General features: G+C 40.8%; 1 protein-coding gene across 1 annotated transcript; it reads left to right on the forward strand.

Moving 5' to 3' along the window:
- Positions 1-707: 707 nt before the first annotated feature.
- On the forward strand, positions 708-27,609 carry LOC111588453 (constitutive coactivator of PPAR-gamma-like protein 1 homolog). Its single transcript, XM_023298856.3, has 17 exons — positions 708-1,478; positions 3,880-4,126; positions 4,751-4,833; positions 8,834-8,962; positions 9,377-9,467; positions 10,770-10,858; positions 10,946-11,196; positions 13,344-13,428; positions 13,511-13,732; positions 13,880-14,051; positions 15,145-15,394; positions 15,555-15,669; positions 16,296-16,505; positions 19,240-19,441; positions 20,700-20,838; positions 21,921-22,017; positions 26,143-27,609. The coding sequence occupies exons 1-17, from the start codon at positions 1,005-1,007 to the stop codon at positions 26,461-26,463; spliced, it is 3,177 nt and encodes a 1,058-aa protein (XP_023154624.1). The 5' UTR covers positions 708-1,004; the 3' UTR covers positions 26,464-27,609.
- Positions 27,610-27,786: the final 177 nt, after the last annotated feature.

Below are 27,786 nucleotides of genomic sequence, written 5' to 3' on the forward strand. Positions count from 1 at the left end.
AGGGACCAATACAGTTCATCTTATCTTATCTTAATTTTGTTTATGTACAGTATGTCTAAGCTACACCAGTCCCGTAAAAATAAAATAAGATCAACTTCATTCATCCCGGAGGAAATTGTTTTGTCACAGTACAATAAACAAAGATTAGTGAAATATATACAATTACACAGAGGTTGATAGTTTAATAGAAATACAAAAAGAATACAAAGAACAAGACGCAAGTTACTGTTTGTGTGCAGTGTCTAAGTGCTAAGGAATAGTGTCTAAAAAAAGAATATATAAATAAAATAATACAAGTAAAAAATGTAAACTGGAAACAAAATGACAAGAAACAGATAAACAGAAAGTGAACTGAAAACAAACAAACGTATTCGTACAGAAGTATTGCACGTGACAATGACAATACAGATGATGAGACTATTAAAGGAAAGTCTTATGATATTGCACATGAAAATAAGTTTGTTGCATCCAAAATACTTAAAAATATAGCAAACTATTATTATGTTATTACTATTGTGTTATTATTGCTTTTTTTAACGTTTCTCTCTCTTTTGTAGACTTATATAAATGGGATAATAACAGAAGATGATCTCTTTTTGGCAGTTTTTTTGGATGACACCGGAAGCTAGTGACAGTTTAGCCTCTTGCTTCCTGTTCTTCCTTCCGTGTTTGTACGTACCTTGCCTGTGCGTCATGACGTCACAAGCCGCCCTGTCGCTGCGTCGCTCCGGACAGATTCACAGCTGCAGACATGGCTCCCTGAACCGACACATGGCAGCCAGAAGCCATGAACCAAAAGAAACAACTCACAAAAAAAACCCCGACCATGTCTAAATAGCAGTCTCATTTAGTTTCTTTGGAGACTGTTCCACCTCCTGCAGCCCTGTCCGCAGCCAGCAGCCGGCTGTCAGTCCCTGTCAGCGGGGAGAGAGGAGCACCGCGACCCGCTGATACTTCGCTTTCTTTACTTTTAAGTTTTCCGTCTGTTCCGACTAAAACTCAACATGGGGGTCCAAGGTTTCCAAGAGTACATAGAAAAGCACTGTCCCGCCGCTGTGGTGCCGGTGGAGCTCCAGAGGTTGGCCCGGGGGAGTATGGTCGGAGGTGGCCGGCAGAGACCCCCCCAGGGTCCGCTGAGGCTGCTGGTGGACGCCGAGAACTGCCTCCACCGGCTCTACGGCGGCTTCTACACCGACTGGGTGAGCGGCGGCCAGTGGAACCACATGCTGGGCTACCTGGCCGCCCTCTCCAAGGCCTGCTTCAGCGGCAACATTGAGCTCCTGGTGTGCTTCAATGGCGCCCTGGAGAAAGGCCGCCTTCACGAGTGGGTCAAGCGGCAGGTGAACGAGAGGCAGACCGCCCAGCAGATCATCAGCCACGTCCAGAACAAGGGCACCCCGCCGCCCAAAGTCTGGTTCCTCCCTCCGGTGTGCATGGCCCATTGCATCCGACTGGCTCTCCTCAGGTTCCGGGTCGGGGTGAGTGGAAACATCGGCCTGCCGGTGCCTGTTGAGCGCAGCCCGGTGTGTGTGAGCGCCGCCGGCAGACATTAGCTCCGCCGTTAGCCTGCTAGCTGCTGCCCACCATGTTCACCACTTTCAGCCCGATCCACGGAGAAATCTGCTCCCACGCCGAGTCAATCTGTGCCTCGGGGTGGGAGCCGTGGCCTCATCCTTAATGGTTTGACTCGCTGTGATTTGGTGACATGAGATCAGGGTGTGAATCCGTGTTTTCATGCACTGTAATGCAGTTTGGTCATTAAGAAGAGGCCAGGGGTTGCCAGGTCCTGAAAACACCTGACTCACCGAGGTCTAAAAAGCCAGAAAAAGAAGCTGTAAGAAGATTGCATTAAGAAGAAAAAGACCCCAAACTTCATTCCAGCCTGTTAAATGTCAACATATTCCAGTTGTTTTTTTCATCTGTAAGAGTAAACTGAATATCTTTTGCGTTTTGGAACATGCATGCATTTAAAGACACCTTTAAAAAAATGTTTTTGCGTTCTTTTTTGCAATTGATAGTTGACATTGCAGCCCTAAACACTCCCTAAAAACATACAAACTGTCATACATTGGTACAATATCAATACATTCCATAAATTAGAAGTATTCTGCTCTTTCAAAAATATTTTATTGCATACATGACAATACATGCTCTCTCACTAGTTCTCTGCTTATGTACAATTGGAGTATTATATACAAAAAATATATGCAAATTTCCCCGCTGTGGGTCTGATTAAGGCTTATCTTGTCATGGAACAATGCAGAGTACAAAAAAACTGTTCACTTTAGCTGAGCATCTGCATGGTTTAAGGATGCCAGGTCCATTATAAGATAAGATAAACTTTATTGATCCCCCACCGGGGAAATTTACACCAGCTGGATACAGATGAGATATGGTAGAAGCAGGATGAGAATTACAAAAGTACAGTAAAGCTGATACATAAAGGTATAATAATGGCAATGTACAAGGCATGATGAATTTACATATAGATATATATTAGGGTTTTTTAGGACTGATACCAATGCCAACTATTGGTAGTCAAGAAAGACCGATAACTGATATTTGGAAGCGATATACATTAAATGTAATGTCTGAACGGAGTGTGATAGCAGAGAATCTTTCATTCATAACTAGGCTTCTTCATTAATAAGGGTCACCATAACCGAACTATATCTGTAAAGTAGAAATTGGAGTGATTAATCAGTTTGTCTCCTGCTGTTCTTCTCTATTTTCTTAATATTTCACCGTTCTATTACTTTCATTGCCCACCAAGGTCCAGATCTTAAAGCTTTATAAATTATCGTTTTCCAGATTCTGTTTCCAGTTAATCTGTAGCTGCCTTCTAACTTAGCCGCTAGCCGTTAGCATAGCCGTAGACACTATTTGTGTTTAATTGTGTTTCTTGCTCAGTTTTTACAAACTCTGCTTGAGAGACATTTGAGACCACAGAGTGACAACCATCAGACAGAGGACGCTGCATCAGACCTGTAATTTATTTGATCAATAATTGGTCAGTAAAAATACCAATACTGACAAATGGAAAAATACCAAATCTTGGTCACATTAATTGACCAGGAGGTTAATCAGGCTATCCCTAATGTACAGGTGTGGCATGATTGGTAATGTTCCCAAAAACGTTATTAGAAGTAAAAGACCAGTGTTAATATGATGTTATTGCACATGAAGAGCACAGTGTTGTGTTTTGTTGTTGATCTGGAAGAAGTGTAAAGAGAGAACACAGCTTTACATGTTGTTGTTGGTATCTATTATGTTAGGGATGCTCCAGTCTGCCACATCAGGCACAATCCCAATTCCCCAAAAGGTCCTACCCCTTTTGTTTTGCAGTGAGGATCAGTGGTCATCTGTCCTTCCAAAGAAGGCCATTTGGAGGGCTAGATGACCATTAACCTCGATCCCTAAAAGTAAACAGATGACCACTTGCAGCAGTGTGTTGTGTTGCCGATGGGCCTCAGTATTGGGCAGATACTGATGAAACAAACAGCTATTGGCTGTTCCATATTCCACAACCTAGTGTTTTTATTAAGTCTGAGCTGACCAACTATGTTTCCTCATTGTAAGGTGTTTCCATTGAGTTCCTTGAAATGTGTATATAGATTTAAAATTTACAAATTCAGAATGCAGTGATGAGAATTGAGATAGTAATGCATTTTTATTCTGGCATTCTGGACTGCATTTTAAGTGCACTACCTATTTTTAGTGTCTTATTTTGAGTGTTCAATTATCTGAGTAGTGTCAAAGCAAACTGCTCCTTGTTTGTAATCCTGCTTTCTTTACTCGAGTGCCTTCATACACTGGTGTCTGTGTAAGAGGTTTATTTTGAAGTTTTGCCATCCTAAAGCCTAATTCTCTTCTCTTCAGGTCATCCAGAGCATGGAAGACCACCACCTGGAAGTGATAGCCTTATGCAGGGAGGGCGGCTTCCACGGCCTGGTGGCCTACGACTCGGACTACGCTCTGAGCAACATCCCGTATTACTTCAGCGCCCACGCCCTCAAACTGAGCCGCAACGGCAAAAGCCTCACCACCAGCCAGTACCTAATGCACGAAGTGGCCCGGCAGCTTGATCTCAGCCCAAATCGTTTTATCATTTTTGCATCACTTTTAGGTAGGTGGCGCAAGTAACCGGGCGGATGAGGCTCAGACTGACTGTCTGGACCTGATCCAGGTGAAAGCAGCTGTAGATGGATAGAAATATGGCTTTAACAAGAAGGGTAGATGATCATTTTTGGGCAGCTTTTGGGGGAAGAAAGAGATTAAACTGTCACTAGCTGCTGGTCGTCTCAAGCTGTCTGGACCTGAGTGCCGACTAGCAGCTCAACTCAGTTATATTTTATCTTCTCACTATTACATTTATAGAATATTGAAACATTTTGTAAATGTGCATAAGGTGCAACTACTACCTTATGTACCTTGCATGTATTTACTGAAACTACACTCTTATGTACAACTGCACCTTGTGTGTAATTTTTGTACTACTTTAAGCCATTTCATATATGATCAACAAAGTGCAATATCCAGAAGTTACACTGCTGTTTTTATGGGTCTTAATGCACCAAATCAACTATCTTTAAAAGTTTTCATAAATACATTTGTACATTGGATGTTTCTAGATTTTAAATGTTAAAATTGCACATCTCCCACTGTACTTTAATAATATTGACTGATTGCTGCTTAATTTCATTGTGCAGTGACAATAGAGGAAGTCTACTAACATGTATGTGCTGTACAGGGAATCACATACTGCCTGATGAAGACTTGGCTGCCTTTCACTGGAACTTACTTGGTCCAGAGCATCCATTAGCATCACTGAAGGTAAAGGATGATTTCTTTAAAGTCACTGCAACACACATTTTTATCACAAGTCAGTACTTGGCTCCTGCAGTGTGAAAAATGTTTTTAAAGGTTAACTCCACAGTTTATATGCACAAAAGTCAGTTACCACTCCTCAGCCTGTCAAAACAGTAAAATGTCTCCCGTGGCTATGGAGCAGAAAATAACACCTCCAGCATAGCAATGGATTCATAGGCCAGACTGGAGCAGCAAATCTATAGTGACATATACAACTTTATCAGCAATGAAAACTTAGATAGATACTTTATTGATCACAAAGGAAATTCAAGTTTAATTTGTAAGTCTAATTTGATTAAATTAGCAACTGTTCTGGAAATCTGGATGAGCCGTAATTGAAACAGTCAAGGTGTAGCAGTATTTGTCTTTTGAATTGTATTAAAGTATAAAAGAGATTAGTAAAGGATAAAAATGCAGAGGGAATATTTCAAGTGAAAGTTCAGAGTTTATACACCAGGATCGTGTTCAGAGGTCTGACTACAAATCCAACATGACAGTATAAGTTATTGTAGCCTTTTTCCTCAGTCTCTGCTTCTCATGAAGATAACAGAAACTCCTCAGCCCATGAATGTAAATAATACAGAGTGCAGTCAAAACCAGGCTATGGCAGTAGTAAGAACAAGGTAGTGGTAGTAACGATAAATTCACTACAACAAAATTTTACAAGTTGATTTTCAGGAAAAGCATATTATTGGTAACTCTGCTAACTACGACTTTTAGACTCACATTTGGAGCTAAGCTGCTTCATCAGGACTATGAAGCAGGACTTTCATAACTTCCCATTTTGGTTTTAACTGTGATTGGTGCATTGACCTTTGTTCCATCGCTCTATATCACTTGATCCCTGTCAACCCTAAACTAGTTAGATTGTTTACATGGACAGGAGTGTCCCAGTTATGATCGAGTTTTGGAAGTGTCCCATTTTCATGTTTGTGCTTGTAATTAGAGTTTGACAGGTATTGGTTTCATTTTTGTTGTTGTTGTAGAAAGAAAGGCTGATGCCCGATATTTGGCGCCAATATACATTGCATGTAATGTTTTAACAGAATGTAACAGCGGAGAACCTGTCATTCTTAACTAGGCTTCTTCATTAATAAGGGTGACTATAACTGAATATGTAAAATAGAAACAGAAGTGATTAAATTAGGACGCTCTCTTCTGTTTGTCAGTTTGTCTCCTGCAGTTCTTTTCTCCTTTCTTAACCTTTTACTGTTCTATCACGTTTATTTCCCGCTAAGGTCCACATCTTAAAGCTTTATTAATTATTATTTTCCAGACTTAGTTTAATCTGTGGCTGCCTGCTAACTTAGCCACTAGCTTTTAGCACAGCCTTAGCCACTGTGAGAGAAGCTGATTTCATGGTTTGTGGCAACAGCTTGTGTTTCATGTTCAATTTTTGCTTCAGAGAGGAGGCTGCATCAGATCTACAGTAGCACATTTAATTAATTGATAATCAGCCAATAAAAATACTGGCATCGATAATCTGAAAAATGCCAAATATCAGCCAAGATAATCGGCCAGGCTAATAATCAGGCTATCCCTACTTTAAAACCTTAATCCTGAGGTCTGTACTAAGAAGTGGGATTTTAGGTTAGCGAGATAACTTCAGGTTTAACACTGGGTTTTTGTGACTACAATGGTTGTTTAGTTCTTACTGGGCTACATCACCATGGTAACTCATGCTGCACAATTAATCCAGAGCAGGTTATAGTTGACGTAACAGATGAGCACGACCAATCAGTTCTGCTTCAGTGGATCTGGTGCGTGGAAGTTAAGAATTTTTAGATGCAGCCTAATTTTTTTGACTTTCCCTGATGACTGCAGATATGATATATTGGTTAGTAGAGTCCAAACAGAGGGAACTCCAGTCTTAGTGGCCTCATTTCTTCCCTGTTGTCTGTAAAATATAACCTATAAAGCATTAAAGACGTGTTCCTGTTGCCCTGGACATATTGGTAGCTTGCATGTAGGCTTGAACCACATCAGTGCTTAAGGACTGAACTGCTAGTTGGACTAAATTTTAGCAGCTGTAAACAAGGAGATTGCTGGGAGCTTATCCACCAGCTGCCGGAGTTTAATGGCCGATAGAACACAGCACACAGAAATAGTACCTCCACGGATCGGCGAATGGTGGAGTGTGACAGTTGCATGGCAGCAGCGGCAGACAGTTTCAGGGCACAGTGTGCAAATGGCTCAGCTGCCAGTTTTTAAATGAGTATCTGCGATTAAACAGAAAGCCATCTGGTTCACATGTGCCACTGAGGCTCAGCTACACGCATACTGACATATTACATTCCACCACCGATACGAGTGGCACTTCACAGGACAAACATGCTCACTGCGCATGTTTCTTTACTTTGAGTTTTTCTCTTCCTCCCATCAGTGGGCCCCAGTCACATCAGAATCAATATATACAAACACTCTAACTTAAATTGAATTTAAAAAATAAAAGCATCTTGCATATTTGTGTAACATACAGAGCATTTCAGTTAAAATTTCGGAAGATTCTTCTGTATCATGTCTCATTTATTTTGAATTTAATTGATCGTGTTTCATTACAAAGGATAGAATCAGTTTAACATTTTGAATGATGAGTGAAAAATGTCTGGATGTCTCAGTATTTGTTTGTCCTCCTTTTGTGTTTATGGCTGCAGCATAATTCCAGGAGCTCGTGCTTTTTGCCTTGACTTTTCTGAGCCTCGTCATCTCCTTGAGTCTCTACAATAGAGGTGAAGAGTGCAGAGTTAGCATGACCCCTCGAGCAACAATAGCCACATTGAGAAATATGCCAGATAGAAATCAACTGAAATTATTCCTTCAAGTGGTTTTCAGCTGACCTAAACTGTGGCTTTACTGTTTTTGTCCTGTGCTTATTTACGTACGTGTCAACTCCAGGTAAAATGCAGCATTTTAACAATCAACAGAACCTTTAGATTTGATAGAATTGTGTAGAATCTGCCCTGAAATCTCCAGTTTTGAATCTTCTCACCAAATATCAATCCTTTTTTTGCATAGTTGGAAGTGCACACAGCACAGCAATAACAGAAGTAGTTTGGGTGAGGGTCCATATAGCGTGTTGTATTTTTGCTTCCAATGAAGGTACAGCTTATCGTAGCTTAATCTCTGAATCTCTAGACTTTTCACTAGGGTGCTGGTGTCACTACTGTTGTTCTTTTTCAAAAACATCTGATCGTATGGGTATAATTCATCACCCTGGTTACCAAGAAAATGGGGGAGATGCTTGTTGTGTCGGACAGGAATCGGAAGTCAGCACAACAAAGGGCAATGCTAGTCTATTACACAACACTGGTGGAGTGGTGATTTGTTGTCACGGCGTTGTTACACAAACAAGACTCACATTTGCCTTGCCAGTTGCTGTTCTGACAGTGAAAAAAACCCCACTTAATTTACACACACCTGTTCGTTGTAACAAGGGGATGTTAGGTTCTTCTTGTTAATTACATCTAATCATCACTATTCACATCAAAGAAATCAAAACCTACCAGAGAAGTTAAGGATTTAAAGTTGGTCAGATTGGGAGTGTTGTTCCCACCATACCTAAATGTTGCTTCTCTTGTTTAGTTTCTACTCTTAGAACATTCAACAGCTACAGAAGGGTTTAGATTGTGAAAGTCAGATGTGTGTCAGATGACAAACACCAGATCTTCAAACTTTCTAACACACTGGAATCCAGTGCAGATTCCTGAGAAAAGTCCTGCTTCACTTTTCATTGTTGTTGTTGGGGGACTAGCAGCAGCTTCCCCAATGAGCTTAAGCTGACACCTGAGAAGAGGCAGTTCCATTAGTCTAACCTGCTGGAAACAAAAGCATGTCAACCCATAAACCCACCTGTTTTTGAGATGACAGTATGTAATTTGGAACTGATTTAATGTGATTACCCCAAGACTTCCGACTTGACTCCCAGCCTTCCCCTCTTCTGATCTTCTCATCTGATCTTTCTCAGGTTCGTGCCCACCAGCTCGTTCTCCCTCCCTGTGACGTCGTAATCAAGGCTGTGGCCGACTATGTCCGCAGCATCCCAGACATCACCAACCTGGAGGCCATCGCTAAGGACATCTTCAAGCATTCGCAGGTATGAAAAGTTAACATTAAGGCTCATACAAGGCAGCCAGTACTTATTTTAAAGTTTCATTGCACCACATTTCTGTCAGGAAATGTACAGCATGTACAAAGGTACAGTAGTAAAACATCTGAACAGTGCACTTGTAGAGAAGCTGTTTTGCTAATTAGAATTATTGCGCTATACGAATTGAAAACACAAAGTACCCTGAGCAATAAACAGTACAATCAACTGACAGATTTGTGACTGGGAAGCAGATAATTTTTGGACTAGTAATACCCGCCCAACTGCTAAGCTCTTAAAATTCAGATTCTGAACAAACCTTTTAACAAAGCAAACAGCAGCCCGTATGCAACCCTACAAAGACCAGTCGTTGATCTGCTCTTTGCCTCTGAACTGTGTACTAATTTGACATTTTCTTTTCAGTCTTGCACCGATGGCAAAATCATCCGCTTCAAGAAGGCAGTGGAGTACTACTCAGCAGCCAGCAAAGCCCCTCACTTCCTTCCACAGTTAGGTGGGGTTCTATCTGATCTTTTTCTAATGAGTACTGCTACACCATGCCCCTTGGAGACTGATTAGAAAGTCTCACGCTACGTCTACACAAAGCAGTCTAAATAACCATCAACGCTGATATCTGTGTTTTTGTGGAAACTGTAAAAACAGGGACATCTTTTCTTCCTGTATTTAGACTACAGTAGTATTTGTATTTGGACGTTTATGTATTTAAATTCCTTTGGGTTCTGCACTTGAAGTGGCTCAGTTTCAATAAAATAATGGATGCTGCCTTAAAGTGCCAAGGCTCAACTTTAATTTGAGTAGGTTTACATTAATATAGAAAGTTGTATCTAGGAAATGAAGCCCTTTCAACACAAAAGCAGCTGGAACTGGCACACTGACATTTATTGATGATTTCATTGCTGTCAGAAGCAGCAGGGTGAATACACAGGAGCGCTCTGTGAGGCCAGAATTATTTCCAACAAATGATCTCAATCTAGCTGAGCTGCAGTCCTGCTGAGGACCAGATTGAAGGCAGGGAGACCAACAACAAGAAGAGCTGAAAGTTTGTGCAGTAAAGGAAGATAGGAAAGCTCTGCTGATGTCTGTCGGGTCAAGATGATTTCGTCTGACTTCTTGAGCATTTGTCGAGTTACTTTTTAACCTCCAGCTCTGTGGGTTGTGGGTTTTATGGGTGGCACCTCCCACACAACTGTTTCTATATTTTCTAATTTGGTGTGAAACAAATTCCAACTGAGACTGGTACATTATTATCACTAACATTATGATTATTTTTATTGTTATTATTATTATTATTATTATTATTATTAGTAGTAGTAGTAGTAGTAGAAGTATAATAATTAGTTTTAGTATTATTATTAGCAATAATAACCTTATAATAACTCTATTCATAAAGCACATTTAATAACACAGTTTACAAAGGGCTGTAAAGATGGAAAAAAAATAAAAGGCGTATTCTCAGGAAAACCATTGAAAAACAGAGTGCTGGTCAAACAGAAGGCCAGACCAGAGTGAAAAAAGTGGAGAAACAGAGTAAAACATGGTAAAACGTTTTCAAAATGTATCAATACAACAACACTAGATAAAATAGTAAAATGCCAAATCCAAGTAAGGGAAAGAGCAAGCTCCAAAACACAACTAAAAATAATAGTAGCAATAGTAAGTACATAAAATAAATGTACTGTAGTATCCAGTGTTTTACTTCAAAGTGAATGTGATCAAAGACAGAGCTTGAAAACTGTCGAAATGCTTTAAATCTGGACTGCATTCTCTGAATTATGTTTTTGTGTTTGTTCCACAGTCAGACCAAAACACATGGAAGTGTGTGCTGCAGTGCCATCACCAAAAATGCTCAACATTCCACAGGTGCCGCTGCCTGTAAAACCCGGGGTAAGACCGAAGTACAGCGAATCCACCAGCGATGTACTGCTGCAGGTGCTTCAGGTTTCATGTTGCTTTTCTAATCGTTGTGTTCAGGTCCAGCACTCGTACCCAGAGCCTCTGGTGGAGCGCAGTCAGTCTGTGGACTCGGTGGAGAAAGGCCTCCCGGAGCAAAACAGCTTCAGCAACATTCCCGATGAAGGGAAGCACACACCGTTGTACGAGAGGTCCTCTCCCATCAATCCGGGCCAGGCCGGCAGCCCCAACCACACAGAGGCCGCTTTCTTCAACGCCTCCTCCACATCCTCCTCCTCGGAGAACGATGAGAGCTCAGGCACAACTGCCAAGTGAGTTCAGCACAACACTTTCTCTCTGTTACTGGAGCCATTCATTCATGAAGAGGCCCCGTCACTGCTCTCATGGTTTCAGATGTAATCAGTTTGTCCTGTACAGGGTCCCACAACCCTTTGATTGAAACATGGAAAAATTAAGGTGATTAAATGAAGCAGCGCATAACCATAGGGGTAAAAAATTAAAAAGATTGTATTCAACATGACAAAAGTAACTTTGTGCAAAACAATTCAATGTAAAAATGCAACTTAAAAGAGCATTTCCTGTTTCAGTGACAGAAGTATTGCACAAATATTGATCAAACTGTCACTGTCTTTCATTGACACCTCAGATTCTTCCTCATCTGCACCACAGAAAATATACCCAGGAAGTAGCCTGATTCTTAGACCATTTACAACCCCGTCTTCATTCCAAATCTGGGCCATATACAGCACCTAACCTTTGTTCTTAACCTACACTGTTTAAAGCCTATCGATGAACATAGTATGCACAATGCAAGAACATAAAAATACCAAAAGGCACATTTAATGACATTCAGTGACTGAAACATGCTTTCAGCCTGTTTTCATTCCAGAAGCTTTTCCTCATTTGTAATTATCAGGTGCATTTGTTGGTTTACAGTTTATTAGGTGATAACTGTGCATTAAGGGGTTTTGGAAAAGAAAGTTTTGCCTCTTTTAGTTAGCAGTTTGTTCTGTCTGGGTGAGATAGCTGAAAAATCTATCCCGATGAAATGTTTTATTTTAGTCGATATTTATTGATTGACCTATTTACTAAAGACCAAGAGGCTACAAGTTTGTTGTGAATTTAACGACCTTGTTTTGGATTTAACCACTTTTAGCCTCTATGTTAATGTGCACTGGCGATAATTTAACACAACAAACGATAGCGCACACAAAACTAAAGACAATGTGCACATGAAACGATAAAAAAGGAGTGATCTCACCTTTATGCAAATAAAGAAAGAAAGAAAGCAAAACCCTGAGGCACATGGAGACATTTGTGCCACCAGATACTGAGTCTGAATGAGTTACATTTGAGTTTGTGTTGCTCAGCTTTAATGATTGAAATAAAAAATCTTAATCTGAATCTCATGATTAGAATTTGCATTTATTACATTGAAACTGTATTGAAATAAACCTGAAAGAGAGTGTAATAGTTTGAGCATGAATTGTGTCACTTTAAAATTGTATTTATTTATTATTATTTATTAAATCCTACCTCCAGCACTGAACAGAAATCAATTTGAAACTATTCCATTCGTTTTCAGGATAATTGGAATGCAGTTTCAATTTATTACACACAAATGCCAATTATATCATTCTATTATTCTTTTTTTTCTCCAGTTATAAAAGTTGAGCAATACAAATTCAAATAACAATCACAACAGGACTTCTTTTTGGAAATCCAGTTATCTTCTTCTTCTTCTGTCCCATGGATGCATGAGAATCTACGCTGACATATTCTCAGATGCTCAAGAACAGTAGGGACTGGTGTAAAAACATTTTAGGCTGCGGAATGCAGTTTTGCACCTTATGGTAAAAAATTTGCAGCATGAACTCTGCAGGAACACCAGACTGAATGTGCCAATAAAATGTCATTTGACAGGTGATGCAACCAGCAGGATGTGCTGAAACACCACTGCTTGGCTCGCTTCATCATGGTTAAAGCCACAAGGCAGCACATGTTAATTAATATGAGTTTGGTTGTCAGCAGTTAAATAAAACACAATGTTTTATTTCATTGCTGCTCCAACCTGAAACTCAGCAGTTCCTCATGAACTGGCCTCTCTGGCACCACTGGTCAATCAGGTCTCATCGACTGCAGTGAAGCATAACCACACTTATAAATGTTTATTTTTATCTGCCATTCTGGATTGGGAAGGGCTAAACTGCATCTTTAAATTCTGCGAGTTGGTGAGATAAAATGTACAAGATAACTTTTGTGTAGCAATAATAAAATTAATTCTCCAGTACTGATAGCAGATAAATTAATGTCAGAGCTAATTGATCCTCTGCTATTTAATAATTAAGCCCCAGGGCTCATTTAATACCAGGCTTCAGAACTCATCCTTGATGAACCTGATCTGTTTTGGGTCAAGCACTAAATGTAACACAACTTTGTTTCCTTCTTCCTGTTCTAGTCATGTTAACGACCTTCAGGAAGGGTGGCAGAAAAATGGACACTCCTACAACACACCAGAGGGAAACCTGGGGGACCAATCAAACGTGAGTTCAGCCTTAATTGGCTAACAGGGAATTGCAGCATTAAACTGTGGCTAAAGTAAAACTGTCTCCCTTCTGTCGTCAGTCCGACCTCTGTGGAACCTCTGCTGCGAGTCCAGGATCTCAGGCCGGTGGTCTCCACAGCCTGAATGCACAGATCCCGTCCTTGCTCTCCATGCCAACCAGGAACCACATGGACATCACCATCCCACCTCTCCCTGCCGTGGCTCCTGAGGTCCTGCGGGTGGCTGAGCACAGACACAGGAAGGGTCTTATGTACCCCTACATCTACCATGTCCTCACCAAGGTCTTCTAGACTGATTCTGCTAATGTTTGGACTGATGCTGCTTGTAGCTTTCGTAGCTTGTACACAGACACCAGACTTGTAGGTGGAATGTGAAATATCCATGTCTGAGTCATTGTGCGACTTCGAGGTAACGGTATGTCTTTGCAGGGAGAGATTAAACTATCTGTCACCATTGAAGATGAAGCTAACAAAGACCTGCCTTCAGCAGTGCAGCTGTTTCGACCTATCCGTCAGTATGTTTACGGAGTGCTCTTCAGCCAAGCGGAGGCCAGGAAGAAGGCTGAGAGACTCGCCATGAGGAAAAACTGCCTCCCTGAATGTGAGTACAATGATTAAAGAGCTTCTTTCTGGGTCTGTGTTAACTGTTTCTTTGTTTGGGGCTCATGTAATACCAGGCTTCAGTACCCGTCCTGATGAACCTGATCTGCTTTAGGTCAAGCAGTAAATGCAACAGAACTTTGTGTTCTTGTTCCTGTTCCAGTCATGTTAACGACCTTCAGGTGCAGGAAGTCAGTCCTTATACAGCAGTGGGTAGAAATATTTATCGACCAAGAAAAAGGACTCCCATTCATACTGATATCAAGGATCTCTAGAGATGGTGTCTTCTGTTAGAAATGTATGACGTCGTCACAGAACATTGTGTAAACCCAGCTTCACTCATATACCGCCCCAGATATTGTGCACAAATCAGTAATGATTTTTTTCCCCCCTAATCTGACGTAAATGTGACTCTATGGGTGATGCAAACTTTGTACTCACCTCAGGGCTCAACAGTAGAATATATTTTTTGGACGCTTTAAAAATTAAACAGATGGTATGAATGAAATGCAGGGGCCTGCATGTCATCTTGTCTGCAGTATAACAAAGTCAAATGTCATAAATCAGAAAAAAAGAAAAAAAATTAGTTTAATTTCTTTGATTAGTCAGTTCACAAAAATCTAAACAGACAGGAATCAACATGCACAACATGTTTCTAAGAGTCTGCTAATGTTACTAAATCTGGGAAAAATGGTGGTTCTGCATACTGTCGATATTTTACTATTTATATCTTACTTTGTTCCTATATATGACTCATATCTTCTCTGTGCAAACACACCCTCCAGTTCAGCTGAAAAGTCCCTGAATTTTTGTCTCACAACTGTTGGTGGCAGCTGAGTCATTACTGGCTTCTTTTTTTTTTTGAGCCAAAAAGTTTTTTATAGAATGTAGTTCAATTTTTTTAAAATCAGACATGCAGTATACGTTGATTTTGATGGAATATCCTGATTTTTAGCTTAAATTTCTGTTTTTCCCAATAAAATTTGAAGTATTCTGATTAGTTCAAGGACAGTCGGAAAGTTAATATTCAGACGATTCTGTTTTTTTAAGTGTCTTGCTCTGATGATGTGTGATGATTGATTTTTCCCTCCCAGACACACATATCATGGTCAAAGAGTGGGCTGCCTACAAAGGCAAGTCTCCTCACACTCCGGAGCTGGTGGAGGCTCTGCCCTTCAGGGAGTGGACCTGTCCCAACCTGAAGAAGCTGTGGCTGGGGAAGGCTGTGGAGGACAAGAACCGCAGGATGAGGGCGTTCCTGGCCTGCATGCGCTCCGACACTCCGGCCATGTTGAACCCAGCCAGCGTCCCCACGCCTCTCCTGGTGCTGTGCTGTGTGCTCCGGTGAGTACAGTCCAGGAAAACCTGTGGCCTTAATGCACAGATTACAGTCTAGGTGAGACCAATGTGATGTAAAGTGAAAGGGAGCGAGGCTTTATGAAGACAGTGTTGACCAGTTCCTGCTCTTTTGATAACACTGTTAACTTTCTGTGTTTTGCTTCAGGTTTATGTTACATTGGCCAGGAGTAAGAATTTTGCGTCGTAACGAACTTGACGCTTTCCTAGCCCAAGCACTTTCTCCTAAACTTTATGAGCCTGACCAGCTGCAGGAACTGAAGGTGATTTTGTAGTGTTTATTATATGAGGCATGTCTGAGAAACACAAACAAGTTCAGGAAGATCTTGGCTACAATTCAGCTTTTATCTATTTGATTCCTCTCCTGTATTCTCTGGACACTCCTCATATTCCGCAAACTAGACAACCTGCTCTGCGTTTTGTGCTGGTACAAAACGCTGTTTTCTACCAGCACGTTGTTACAGAAGCTGTAGCTTTGCACTAAGGGATGTATTTGTAGAGCTTTGAGGGGTTCTCGTGTCATGTGTGGATGGTTTATCGACTCCACCCCTCGTCCTTAGCCGTATAGAAGCTGGACCTCTGTTCTCATTCGGCCTTTTTTAATATAAACCATCCACACAAGCTGTGTGCTTTGCTCCCTGTGGTCTCTGTGTGTATCTCTGTCAGCCGATGTCAGAACATGTAGGTTGTGTCTGCTGGCTTTCTGTCTTGGCTGGATTAGATCGTCCACCGCTGTGTCTTAGCAGGCAGGAGTGAATGAGGCTGCTTCCGTTTGCTCTGTGCTTTGCTTTGCACTTTGTTAATCTGAATGCTGAGTGGGTGTTATGTTGGACGTTTATTTTTCAGTTAATTTCTAAATTTTACAAGTCTCTGTATATGTCTTGCACAGATCGACAACCTGGACCCCCGGGGAGTCCAGCTGGCTGCTCTGTTCATGAGCGGTGTGGACATGGCTCTGTTTGCCAACGACGCCTGTGGACAGCCGATTCCCTGGGAGCACTGCTGTCCCTGGATGTACTTTGACGGCAAGCTGCTTCAGAGTAAACTCATCAGGGCCAACAGGGAGAAGGCCCAGCTCATCGACCTCTGTGATGGTCAGGTAGATTCATCCACACCAATTGCATGTCAGTAGAACATGCTGCAAATGAAGGCCAGGTTGGGGCTTCTTAAAAGTAGTTTTTAAGGGACGGTTGTGGTTTATTTCAGCCTGCTGTCTTGTGTGGCTCTGTGGGTCGTACTTTTTCAGTATTCTTCACCTTCTATGTAGGGATTCAGAGATATGTCTGACAAAACGGTGTATATCAGGGCCACTACTGTGAGGTCCAAATAACTTATTTTTACGTGGATCTTCTAAGTTGTTTGTTTTCCGACAGACCAAAAGTAAACTTGCTACCTGTAACAGACATTTTGCTAACTGCACCAGGGATCTCCATTCATTAGTACTTGAAACCTTTGCAGCAATATTATTTTTAAGTGGTTAGTCTTAAAGCTGATATATCTGCATGAATTAAAATACATTTCAGCCAACTATGCAGTAGATAGAATACATTTATTCATGAAAGAATTCTGTAAATGAGTCCATGTGATTGAAAGACTGGCCCACAGTAGTGCAACTAACCAAATAAGTCTTAAATAGCCGCCTATGTTTGTTAGACTGCAAAGGAAGGATGTCTTCTCAGTCCCACATGCTATATTGCAACAAAAAAACCAAAAACAAACCTTTTTGTTCAGACAACATACAACCACACATAGTACTTCTGCTGTACAAAGAGATACTTAAACATGACAAGCCACAGTCCTACAGCACCCCACTATGGATGGAAGATGCTATCACACAACTCCAAGGCTCCTTGGCATGCCCTAACTGGGACACCTTCAACAGAGAGTGAATAGCGGGGTCACTGTTGTTATGTGCTATATCAGTGTCCGCATTAATTACCAATATACCAATCAAAACAATAATGAAATATCAAGACTCCAAACCCTGCATGTCTCCTTCAAATAAATCCAAGCCTGAAGGGGAAGCTTAAGACTAGGCTGGTCTCAGAACACAGGCTGCAACATGAAAAATGAAGCTTTTAAAGCATAAATGACATTCAAGGAGAAACTAGAGCACGAATTTGGCAACACAGAAACTAAGCATGCCATCCAGATGGCACAAACTCTGTAAACCAAAACGCAATCCAGTGACAGCTTTTAACACTAAACTGAACTCGTGTTTCAGTAGCTGCTACACTCAGGACTTCGCCAATGATTGCTCGAATAACCGAGAACCCTTCCTCCACTGGACCCCAATGAGCCTGATGGCATGCCAGCAAAAGGTGCTGAAGATTTGCAACATGGATTTCTCACCAATGCTAGACTTAAGTCTTCTTTGATTCCTACCAGTCTGTCACAGCACCAACCCTTCAGGACCCTTCCTGGTTACCACCAAACCAACAGACTTCTCTTTTACAGAAGTGAAACATTTATCTTGTCTCTCCATCGCAGACTCTTGAGGCTACAAATCATTTTCCATCATCCATGACGGCTGTTATTCTGTAGTTTAGCTGTAATTGTTGGCTGTTGGACAGATTTTCTCCTTGCCTCATTTCTGCTGTGAAGATGTCAGTCTTTAGGAAGATGTTTTCAGTTGTCATGAGTTTATTTCAGCAGAACACCATAGTGAAGCCTCCAGAAACTCCTGCAGGTTAAACTGGGCTAAAACGTGTTTTAAAGCTTACTGACTATGAAAAAACAATATGTGATGTTGGGAATTTGTAACTGTCTGGTCCTCAGCAAGAAGAACCAACACTTTCTCATCCCTGCTGTGATTTTCTCACTTGTATGATCCACAAGAAAAAGTGCTTTTAGCAAACAGAGACTTTTTTATTTGGAAGTCTTCATTAATGAAAAGGTTGGTCAGACATATGTAGGGCTCCGCTGTCTGGTTGGAATACAAGTCTTTTACGAGGTGAAAAGGGATTTTGTAGTGGAACCTTTCTCATATGGTATAACACTGACAAAGGCATCAAAAATAGGTTTTCATCAAACAAATAGTTGTTTCATGTAGTGGCAGACGCAAGATGATTGCAAGACGCCGCTGATGGAGTACCTGTTTTTAACCAGCATCATCCTTTCTGTAGCCAAAATATTTTCATACAGCTGATGTTGATCTTCCTTTGCATACTTTTTTGCAACCATATCTTCCTTTTATAGTGCTTTTCGTAAGATCTTGATACTACATGCTGATATTGAGACGTATCACTTCCCATGAAACTACATTTATCCCCAGCTGAGATCCAAGATCTGGTGATGCCAACCCAACCTCAGTGTTGTCTGTATATCCCGTTAGCATACTTCCTCCTATATTTCCTTCCAGTCCACATTAATATTCAGATACATGCCAATAGAAGATGGGGTTGGGGTATTTATCAAACATTGCGGTAGTGGAACATACCACTGTAGGTCCTGCTGGGCTGTTTGAAACCTTTGTCCGAACTCATGGATTACATTTACAGCACTAGTTGGCTTTCAAACATTTACGAGCATAAGTTGACAAGCTACATAATGGTTTAATTCTTACAATGATTGAATCGTGCTGGAAGGTTTTCTTGTCCATTAGGGCCAGTAGGGCTAATGAAGCAGTCTGTTACAGAGAGACACTTAAACACAGGCAGTCGTCTGATATTGATTTTGCAGCTGCTGATTTGAGAGGTTGATAACTGCCTTTTATTTTTATCCAGTATTAAAAATATCCAATACAGCCATCCTCAGTTTCACACTGAGACAATAAAAGGTATTCAGATGTTACAGCCAGTCACGAAACACTTGTGTGACTTCTTTCTCTTCAGGCTGAGTTGGCCGCCAAAGTGGAAAAGATGCGTCAGAGTATCCTGGAAGGTCTCAACTTCACCCGCCTGCCTCATCCTCCTCCATTCCCACCACTGCCGCCTCCACCTCCTCACGCGATGCCTTTCTACCCCCCACCTGGTTCCTTCTACGCCCCGCCACCAATGATGCCACCACCCCCAGGAAGAGGCAGGGGGATGCCCGGTGAGTGAAAACAGGCCACCTAGTTTTATGTTTGGGCTTTCATGTGTTAATAGTTTAACCTGTTGGTAGCGTTGTGACAACCCTTCTTACTATGTTGTGGGTTTTTTTTTGCCATTTTTGAGTGCTGTTTGAATGTTAAGTTATGATTGTTACACCCTATATTGTGCACTCAAAGTATTCCATAATGCAACATGAAAAGAAATGTACAGCCGATGGTCACTAACCAACGATATGTACCATCATGCATTGCGTTGAAGGAAAATTGCAGATGGTCGAGAGAGCCATTGAGGATTGGTGGCAGTTCCACAGATTAGACGGCTATTTTACAGTGTGAAGACATATTTTGTACGGAATGTATCTTTTCTGTATGTGCTGCTTGTCAAAATCACAACAGGCCTGAGACAAATCCTGAGTTGTGGGTTGTAAAATCTAAACTAATAATTCATATTAATATATTTCAGACAAGACACTGTCAGATTTTAACCATTTATTTCAGACTGACATGCATTTGTGTTTGGCAGTGACTCTGCTCAAGTGATGCTCTGAAACGATCTGCGCAAGCTTGACACAGACAGTCCCTCTCCAAACAAACTCCTCTGCAAAGCCGCATATCGACAGTGTTTTAAAAGAATACAGAATGGAACGGTCTGAATAGGAAGCAAATGCTGCAATTCTATAAATGCACATATCTTTCTTACAACAAGGAGGAGGCTGGGGAGGAGGAGGAGAAGGCTGACGATCGGTGAAGGCTGAAGCAGCAGCAATGTGGCAAGCACAGAACAGGCAGAATGAATGCACACAGTCATAAGGCGCTAATTGGGAGGAGTGGAGTGACTACGAGCACGATTGGACAGCATCGAACCTTGTGCCTGGCCTAACTTTGTGCCTGTATGAACTGGGGTGAAGCTGCATTTAATGGAAGAAGAGTGGTGTATCACAACATAAAGAAAAAAAGTTAGATTAATTTATTCATTTTGGAAATTTGCTTTGTACATTACTTTCACAAAAATTTCGGTCAGTTCACCACCATAGCTGGCATCGGTCTGATACGTTTTAACAGAGTGACAGCAGTAACATAATTAATAGCGCCAAGACTGGAGTAGTGTTCAAAAGGGTGACATTTGCCGAGGAGTTTGCCCTACATAGTTCACTATAAAGTGGTCTCTAGATAGGAAGTAGCAAGTACGGAATGAGTGGATGATTTTTGGACACAGCATAAGTCTAACATCCTTGATCATATGCTTGCTCTCTCTGTAAGGACTTCAAGGAATCTCGGCACAGGGTGGGAAGCTGGAGATCGCCGGCACCGTGGTGGGTCAGTGGGCCGGTATGAGACACAGCCGAGGAAGAGGAGGCTTCCCTGTCCAGGTGGTGTCTGTTGGTGGACCTAACAGAGGGTAAGAACAGAAAGATTATATGCCTCATGGACTGCAGTTATATCTGTTATTTAGTTGTAAACAGTGGCCGGGTTTTATCTAGTGACGACCGATACGAGGTTTTCATGGCTGATGCCAATGATTCGAAATCAAAAAAGGCTGAGATTTGGGACCGATAAAGATTAAATGTAATGTTTTAACATCATGTGAGAGCAGAGAACCTCTCATTCATAACTAGGATTCTTCATTAATAAGGTGACTGTAACGGAATATGTAAAATAGAAACAAGAGTGATTAAATGCACTCCTCTGTTTATGTGGGATCAACTGAGATTCATCAGTATGTCTCCATCTTTCACTGTTCTGTCACTTTTATTGTAATCTGAGATCCATATCTTAAAACATTATCAATTATTATAATTCAGACTGTGTTTCAGGTTAATCTGTAGCTGTCTTCTTAGCCGCTAGCTGTTAGCATAGCCTTAGCTACTGTGAGAGTAGCTAATTTCCTAGTGCTTGTGTTTCTTGATCGGTTTTTGCAGTCTGTTCTTGAGAGGAGAAGAATTTCTGAGACCACAGAGTGACGACAGATGGAGAGAGGAGGCTGCATCAGACCTGAAGTAGTACATTTAATTAATCAATAATCTACCGATACAGCTAATCGAAAAATAGTGTCAAATATGGGCCACAATAATCGGCCAGAGCGATCGGTCTATCTCTAGTTTCATCCAAATGTGCTGCAAACTTAAACAGAATTCCAAGAAAATATGTAAAAGAAAATGCAAATTAATGCACTTTTCACCCCATTGGCCACAGATGTGTTATTCTGAGCATGTGTCACATTTAAAAATACAAAATGTGAATAGAGTGATGAACATGAGCTTGCAGGGGTCATGTTTAATTCTCCTTATTGCAATACACTTTATGACTGTTCCTAATATATCTGTAGTAAATAACTTCTACTTCTTCTGGAAGTGCAATTAGCAGCTACTTTTGGATCTTTGGAAATGTCCACTGAGGGATTTCTATGTGCAAATTAAAAATGTGTGTGAAAACAGAAGGATGGAAATGCACCTCAAAGGGAATTGTTTCTGTTTTCTGTAGTCGTCCCAGAGGTGTGATCTCCACACCTGTCATAAGGACGTTTGGTCGAGGGGGAAGGTACCACACTCGAGTCTTCAAGAGTCAGGGAGCATACCTGGTAAGTCGGTGATAAATCCTTATTAACATGGAAACAGTTTAAACAATCAATAAATGCCGTTACGGTTAATTACACACATTGGCAATCTGAATTTTTCAAGTTTTCCCCTGTTCATTAATCCACCTGTGTGTATTTGCTTTATTAAAAAACATAGCAGAGGCAGAAATGAAGGAAAAACTTCCTTGTTTGCCTCACATTTGTTCATCTCAGGTTTAGTTTTTCAGTTTAGGAAAAGCTGCTATCATGCTTCAGCAGTTACACAAATCAAGAGGTCTGTCCTCCAATAGGACCCTGTTTTATGTGGGGAATTTTATATTCCAGACAGACTTGAAATGTGCGAACCCATCTCTTAACTCAAGCAGACAGCTGTCTATGCACCTGTCTTTTTGAACATCATTTAGTCACTGCAATTGTCAAACAGCACAGACTAAAAACAAATATTTTACAGCTAAACTGAGGCCACGTTTGTTTTTGTCATTAAAAATGGTTTGTAACAGCCTGTATTTTCTTTTCATTTATTACAAAATAAAAATCACGGGGCAGATAGATGGGTCCTTGCTTGTCATCTTCATGAGTCCTTTTTAGCCAGACAGGCTTAGCAGCATTTACTGTAGGTTTTTCCCATTCATCTTAAATTAAGCTGTCAAAAGCTCATTTGATGAATGAATGCCACACACATTAACCCTCTGAACCCCAAAACCTGCTGGCAGATTTAAAAGGCATGATATCTAAGTTGTCGAAAGGACACAATTTATCAGAGACAGAAACTGGAAAACAAAAAAAAAAGAATCATTGGAGTTTCATCTTTCAGACAGTCTTTTAACTAATCATGTGTAAAGTACTGTTACGCCAGGAAAATTAACCAAACTTCAGCTTGAAATCTTTTTTTTTTTCTTTTTACATGTGCCATTATATCTGTGTCATATTGCACAAAAAACATTTCTGAATTCTCGGTCCTTCTAGTCATGGTTGTGCTGTTTCCATAAATTTGCAGGACTTTATATTGCAGTGAAAAATGAGCCCATAATCACGATCTGTTACACACAAAGAAAAAAGTGTTTAACCAAGCACACGATATGGACTGAGCTCATTCAAAGTTGTTGAGTAGAGTTTCCTTGTGTAGCAACAGTCTGTTTAAGAAATTGCTTCAAAAAGATGCCTTAAAAAATCTATTTTAAACAAATGCAAGGATGAAATACAAATGTCTAGAAAAAAAGTTTTATATTCAGCGAGGGAATCCCAACTTAAAACCATGTTATTCTATACCTGTTATATAAACATTCATGTATAAGTACACCTGTAACATAAAAGCCACTGGTTTAACAGACAGTTAATCAGCAACGATTCCTGAACAAGGCACTTCACTTGTCTAAATCAATACGACATACCAGTGATCCACAGATACTGCAGTGTTTGTATCAAAAAAAAGCTCAAAAATATCCTCTGGGAACCATGGCTATAGTCAGTAACTGTACTGAAAGTTCTTTTGTAGAGGTGTAAATGTCCTCAGGGTGGTGCTAGAGGAAAGGTTAGAAGGTCTCTAAAAACATTAGGGGTCACACACCATGTACCCAGAATGTCCACTGCAAATTTAATGGGACTCTGAGCTCTCTATTTGTAGAAGAAATGTCAGGGAGTCACTAGGAATTATACTCTGAAAATCAAGTAGTGGATCCTCTGGATGAAATCTGGATCCTGGAGGGGATGCATGGTGTGCTTAAGAAATTCACAACAAATACAGCAAATTCAGAATGTATTCAGATCCTTCAATTTTATCAAACTGAATTGTAGACTGTAAATGTATAAAATTGCTGCTCTCATCTATCAATCACACTCAAAAATCAATCTGGTTCTTAGGATTTTATTAAATTGAAATCTCTCATTTTTTAACTGTTGGGAGCTTTAATTCAGCATCACAGGGAAGCTTCTTTGGCAGCTGTTGGTGCTTCCAGTCTTCTTGAGTAAATCTACAAGCTTTGTACACCAACATTTTCACAGTTTCCTATTATTTCCTGCAGATCCTGTCTGACTCTGTCAGATTGAAAGTGTCATCTTCTGCTATCTTCAGGTCTTTCCACGAATGCTCTGTGGGTTTTAAGTCTGGGTTTTGGTTGGACCACTCAGGGACAGTCAGAGCCTTGTCCCGAAGCCACTCCAGTGGTGTCTGGGCTGTTTGTTTTGGGTCAGTGTCCTGCTAAATGGTCAACTGTTGCCCCAGTCCAAGGTCCATGTGGACCTCTATGTATTTTCCTGCATTCATCTTTCCCTCAGTTCTCCTTGTCCCTGCTGCTGGGAAACCTCCTCACAGCTTGATGATGCCACCACCATGCATCACTGTAGAGATGGTATAAGCAGGTTATGAGTAATACCTGCTGTCAGTAGTAGGTATAGACTCAGTGTTTGGACTCTTTCCAAAAAGTTCAAGCTTTGTAACGTCACACCAGGCGATCTTTTTCCTCGTTGGTAAACTCCAACCAGGCTTTCGCGTCCCTTTTAAGTAATCTTTTCTGTCCAGCTGCCCTACCATAAATGCCTGACTGATGTTGCTGAGAACCTCTGACAGGTTCACCCGTTTCTCTCTAAGGCTAGGCTCATATTACAGGAGTTTTGGGCTGATTTCCCATTTAAATCCTCAATTGGAAGAGAATCTGGTCTGGAATCTTGGTCTGAACCGATGGTTAGCCTAAATTGTTTGGTAATGTGTGACATTTACAGATCCAGTCTTAATCCTGAACTGTTTGCAGACTCATCAGAACCACCGCAAGCAATGTCAAACATGCCTATTATTTATGAATTGATATCATGAATCAGATGCTTTTGCCAAGCAATGCTAAACATTCTATCCCTTGAGGCTAATGTTATCTAGAGATATTAAAACTAATAGTTAAAATCTCACCCGGATTATCCCTGAAGAATAAACAACTCGTGCTGACTGCATTTTCCAGACTCATTTAGCCTTCTGCTTTTGTTTTTCCTCCCTGCAAAGCATTATTAACATTACCGCAAGTCGTTGCACCAGTCTCCATTCAGTTTAAATCTGCTTCCCCATGAGATCATGTGAGGCGTTGCACGGCATCCTGATTGCTCCCACTGGCACCATTATGTTATTAATATCTTGTAGTGTGTGATGTGCAGTTATTTTCCAATCTTGTAGAGTGTGTATGACTGAGATTAGAAAGAAGAAGATCTGTGAAGCCTCTCTTTATGCACCTGGTTTCAAAATCTGTTAGGATTCCAAAACGCCTGTATTTTGAGGCCGGCTTTTGAGCGACCGTGGTGGGTTCTTGGTCTCCTCTCTGGCAAAGGCCCTTCTCGCTCCACCACTGAAGCCTGATGGTTCCAAACTTCTTCCATTTTCCAACTTCGTGAGTTGGTTTTTGTCCCGGCATGCAGTGTGAATTGCCACAGATGGTTCTGGACACATTTCAAGGATTATCAAAGCAAACAGGATGCATCTGACCACAGTTTGGAGCAGGGATTTGAATGGCAAGTGAGAGATTTCAATTTCTGATTTTTTATCTGTTGCTAAAGTTTGTTTTCGCTAATTTTTTTTTTTAAAAATGCCAAATTTATCCATGTAAAATCAAAACTACAATATAAAATGTGCAAAAACATGAAGTCATCTGAATTTTTCCTGAAACAACTGGCCAAATTTAGCAGCTTAGAAGACCTATAGATTATGGTACTGTAGAAGTTTAAATTGTTGAAAAACTGCAAAAACAACCTCCAATAACACCTTTTAGACATGTGGGATGATTTCCTCAGTCACTGGATAGTATCTACGTGCTTCACAAAGATCAAAATACAGCTGTTGCTCTTTTCACTGTTTAATTACGGTGCAACAACAGAACACGCAACCATTGTGTGAGCTTTCAGCATGAGATGAGTGGGAACCAAACAGCCTTTCAGCAGGTGTCTGTTCTGTTTAAAACCCCTTTATTTTACTGCTAATTAACTTCTAAATGACTCTCCAGCCTTTTGGTTTGTTAGCAGAACTTCCATCCAACATCTGTATTTTCTCCTTGTCGCATGATTTAAAAAAAACAACACCCACCGTCATTCTTGCAGTGTGATGTTTTTCGGCTGAAGCTTTTTGAAAGATCGTTTTTGTCTGTCCTTTTGTAGCCAAGCAGACCTGCTCACAAGCCTGCTCATGCATCTGGACACGATGCGGTGAAAGAAAGAAAGAAACCCAAATCGGAGGAGAAGAAATCCTCTCCTGCACCGAGCGACGGCTCAGCCACAGAGAATGGTGTGGAGGACAAAGAACCGGAGCAGCTGAACGGAGATAAAGACGAACGTAGGGCTCTCATCCAACCTGAAAGTGCCTTTAGCAGTGACTCCAAGACGTGCAATACTAATCCTCACTTAAATGCACTAAATGTAGACAGCGGCTACCACAGAGATGAAGGTCTGGAGGCCGCCGTCTCACAAAAAGAAGAGTAAGCCTATTTTTCTAGAGAGGGGGAAGGTTGAAAGATGGAACCGGTTTAGGAATATCAGTAAACACACAAGATAGGACACACTGGTAGTTTAAAGGAGTCGTTCACTCCCTTGTCACCAAGACTTGTACATGTTTATAAGAATGGCGCTTTTTTTTCTTTCTGAATTAGCATATTAAAGCTTCAAGAAGCTTTAATTTGGGAAATACTTTAGTTCTTCTAGGCTGATACGCTAAAGCAAAAATCTTCCGCTTCGGTCACCACTTTAAGTTGACTTTAAGCAACTTTGTCCATTAGTTCAGACGAGCTCCACTTCAGTACACTTTTAGCTGTAAGTAACATTTCAAGAAACGGCTCTAAAATCAGACAAAAATCAAACACTGATAGTCAGCTTGGTTTCTTGGATCAAGCGTAGAGCTGTAGTATTACCACTTCGACAAAAACTTTGTGCATGGTTTCGCCGTTCGAGAGGTGTGTAGTTATTATGCATGTTGTCCTTTTTCGTCCATCCCTCCGAGTACAGTGCCCATTCGCAAAATTAAAGACACGGCTAATATCTTCGACAGCCCATAAAAGGTGTTAACTGTTAGTAACAGATTTGTTCTGACCTTGAATTTCTTTGTGATATTGACCTCTGTTGCATTATTTAAAAAAAATACAATGAGTTATCTAGCCACGTTGCAATAGTGTATTCATACTATATTGTTCTCTGTTGCTGTTTTCTGCATTAAATATCTGAAAAAAAAATCAATAGAATAGGGTTTGATGAAGAATCGCCCCCCTTTTGTAGCTTCCAAAGCAACGTGCTCCACCTTCCAGTTGAGACGCCACAGTGATCAGTTTTGAGGTTTCTTTTAGTGTTGTTTTTACTCTCACATGTAACATTTCCACTGAATTCTCCTGAAGCTTTTCATCCTTTCATTAGTGATCAGAGAAACGATGTACTCCCCCACACCCCTCCCACTCACAGTCGACCTCGCAACAAGCTATATAGATTACCTTCTATGTATGTTGATCAGAGTTTCTTCCTAACTCATGGATTGTAAAGGAACGAACAGCAGCTGGGTTTGAATGTTGATGGATTGTGGCGTGGTGTGTTTGAAGGCAACTTAGCTACAATGCTTAATAAAACTATATTCTTTTAGTACAAGCTGTTGGTGGTTTGTTTATCGATCCTTCGGAACACTGCAGCAGCATGCAGTCATTAATATTTCATCTTTTCCCTGCTCACCTAAAGACTTTCTGCATATTTAAATCCCTGAATGTATTTTTTAAAAGGCCGTAAAGTGAGCAAAATGATGAATTTACCGCTGTTAAAGGTTTTGCC

This window comes from Amphiprion ocellaris, chromosome 5 (genome assembly GCF_022539595.1).
Source record: "Amphiprion ocellaris isolate individual 3 ecotype Okinawa chromosome 5, ASM2253959v1, whole genome shotgun sequence".
NCBI lineage: Eukaryota > Metazoa > Chordata > Actinopteri > Pomacentridae > Amphiprion > Amphiprion ocellaris.

What these genes read in the sequence shown, in the direction of transcription:
- LOC111588453 (XM_023298856.3), top strand. Translation starts at nt 1,005, where the DNA reads ATGGGGGTCCAAGGTTTCCAAGAGTACATAGAAAAGCACTGTCCCGCC. An exon ending in GAAAAACTGCCTCCCTGAAT is followed by an intron (nt 14,052 to 15,144) that starts GTGAGTACAATG and finishes TTTCCCTCCCAG; the next exon opens with ACACACATATCATGGTCAAA. An exon ending in AGAGTCAGGGAGCATACCTG is followed by an intron (nt 22,018 to 26,142) that starts GTAAGTCGGTGA and finishes GTCCTTTTGTAG; the next exon opens with CCAAGCAGACCTGCTCACAA.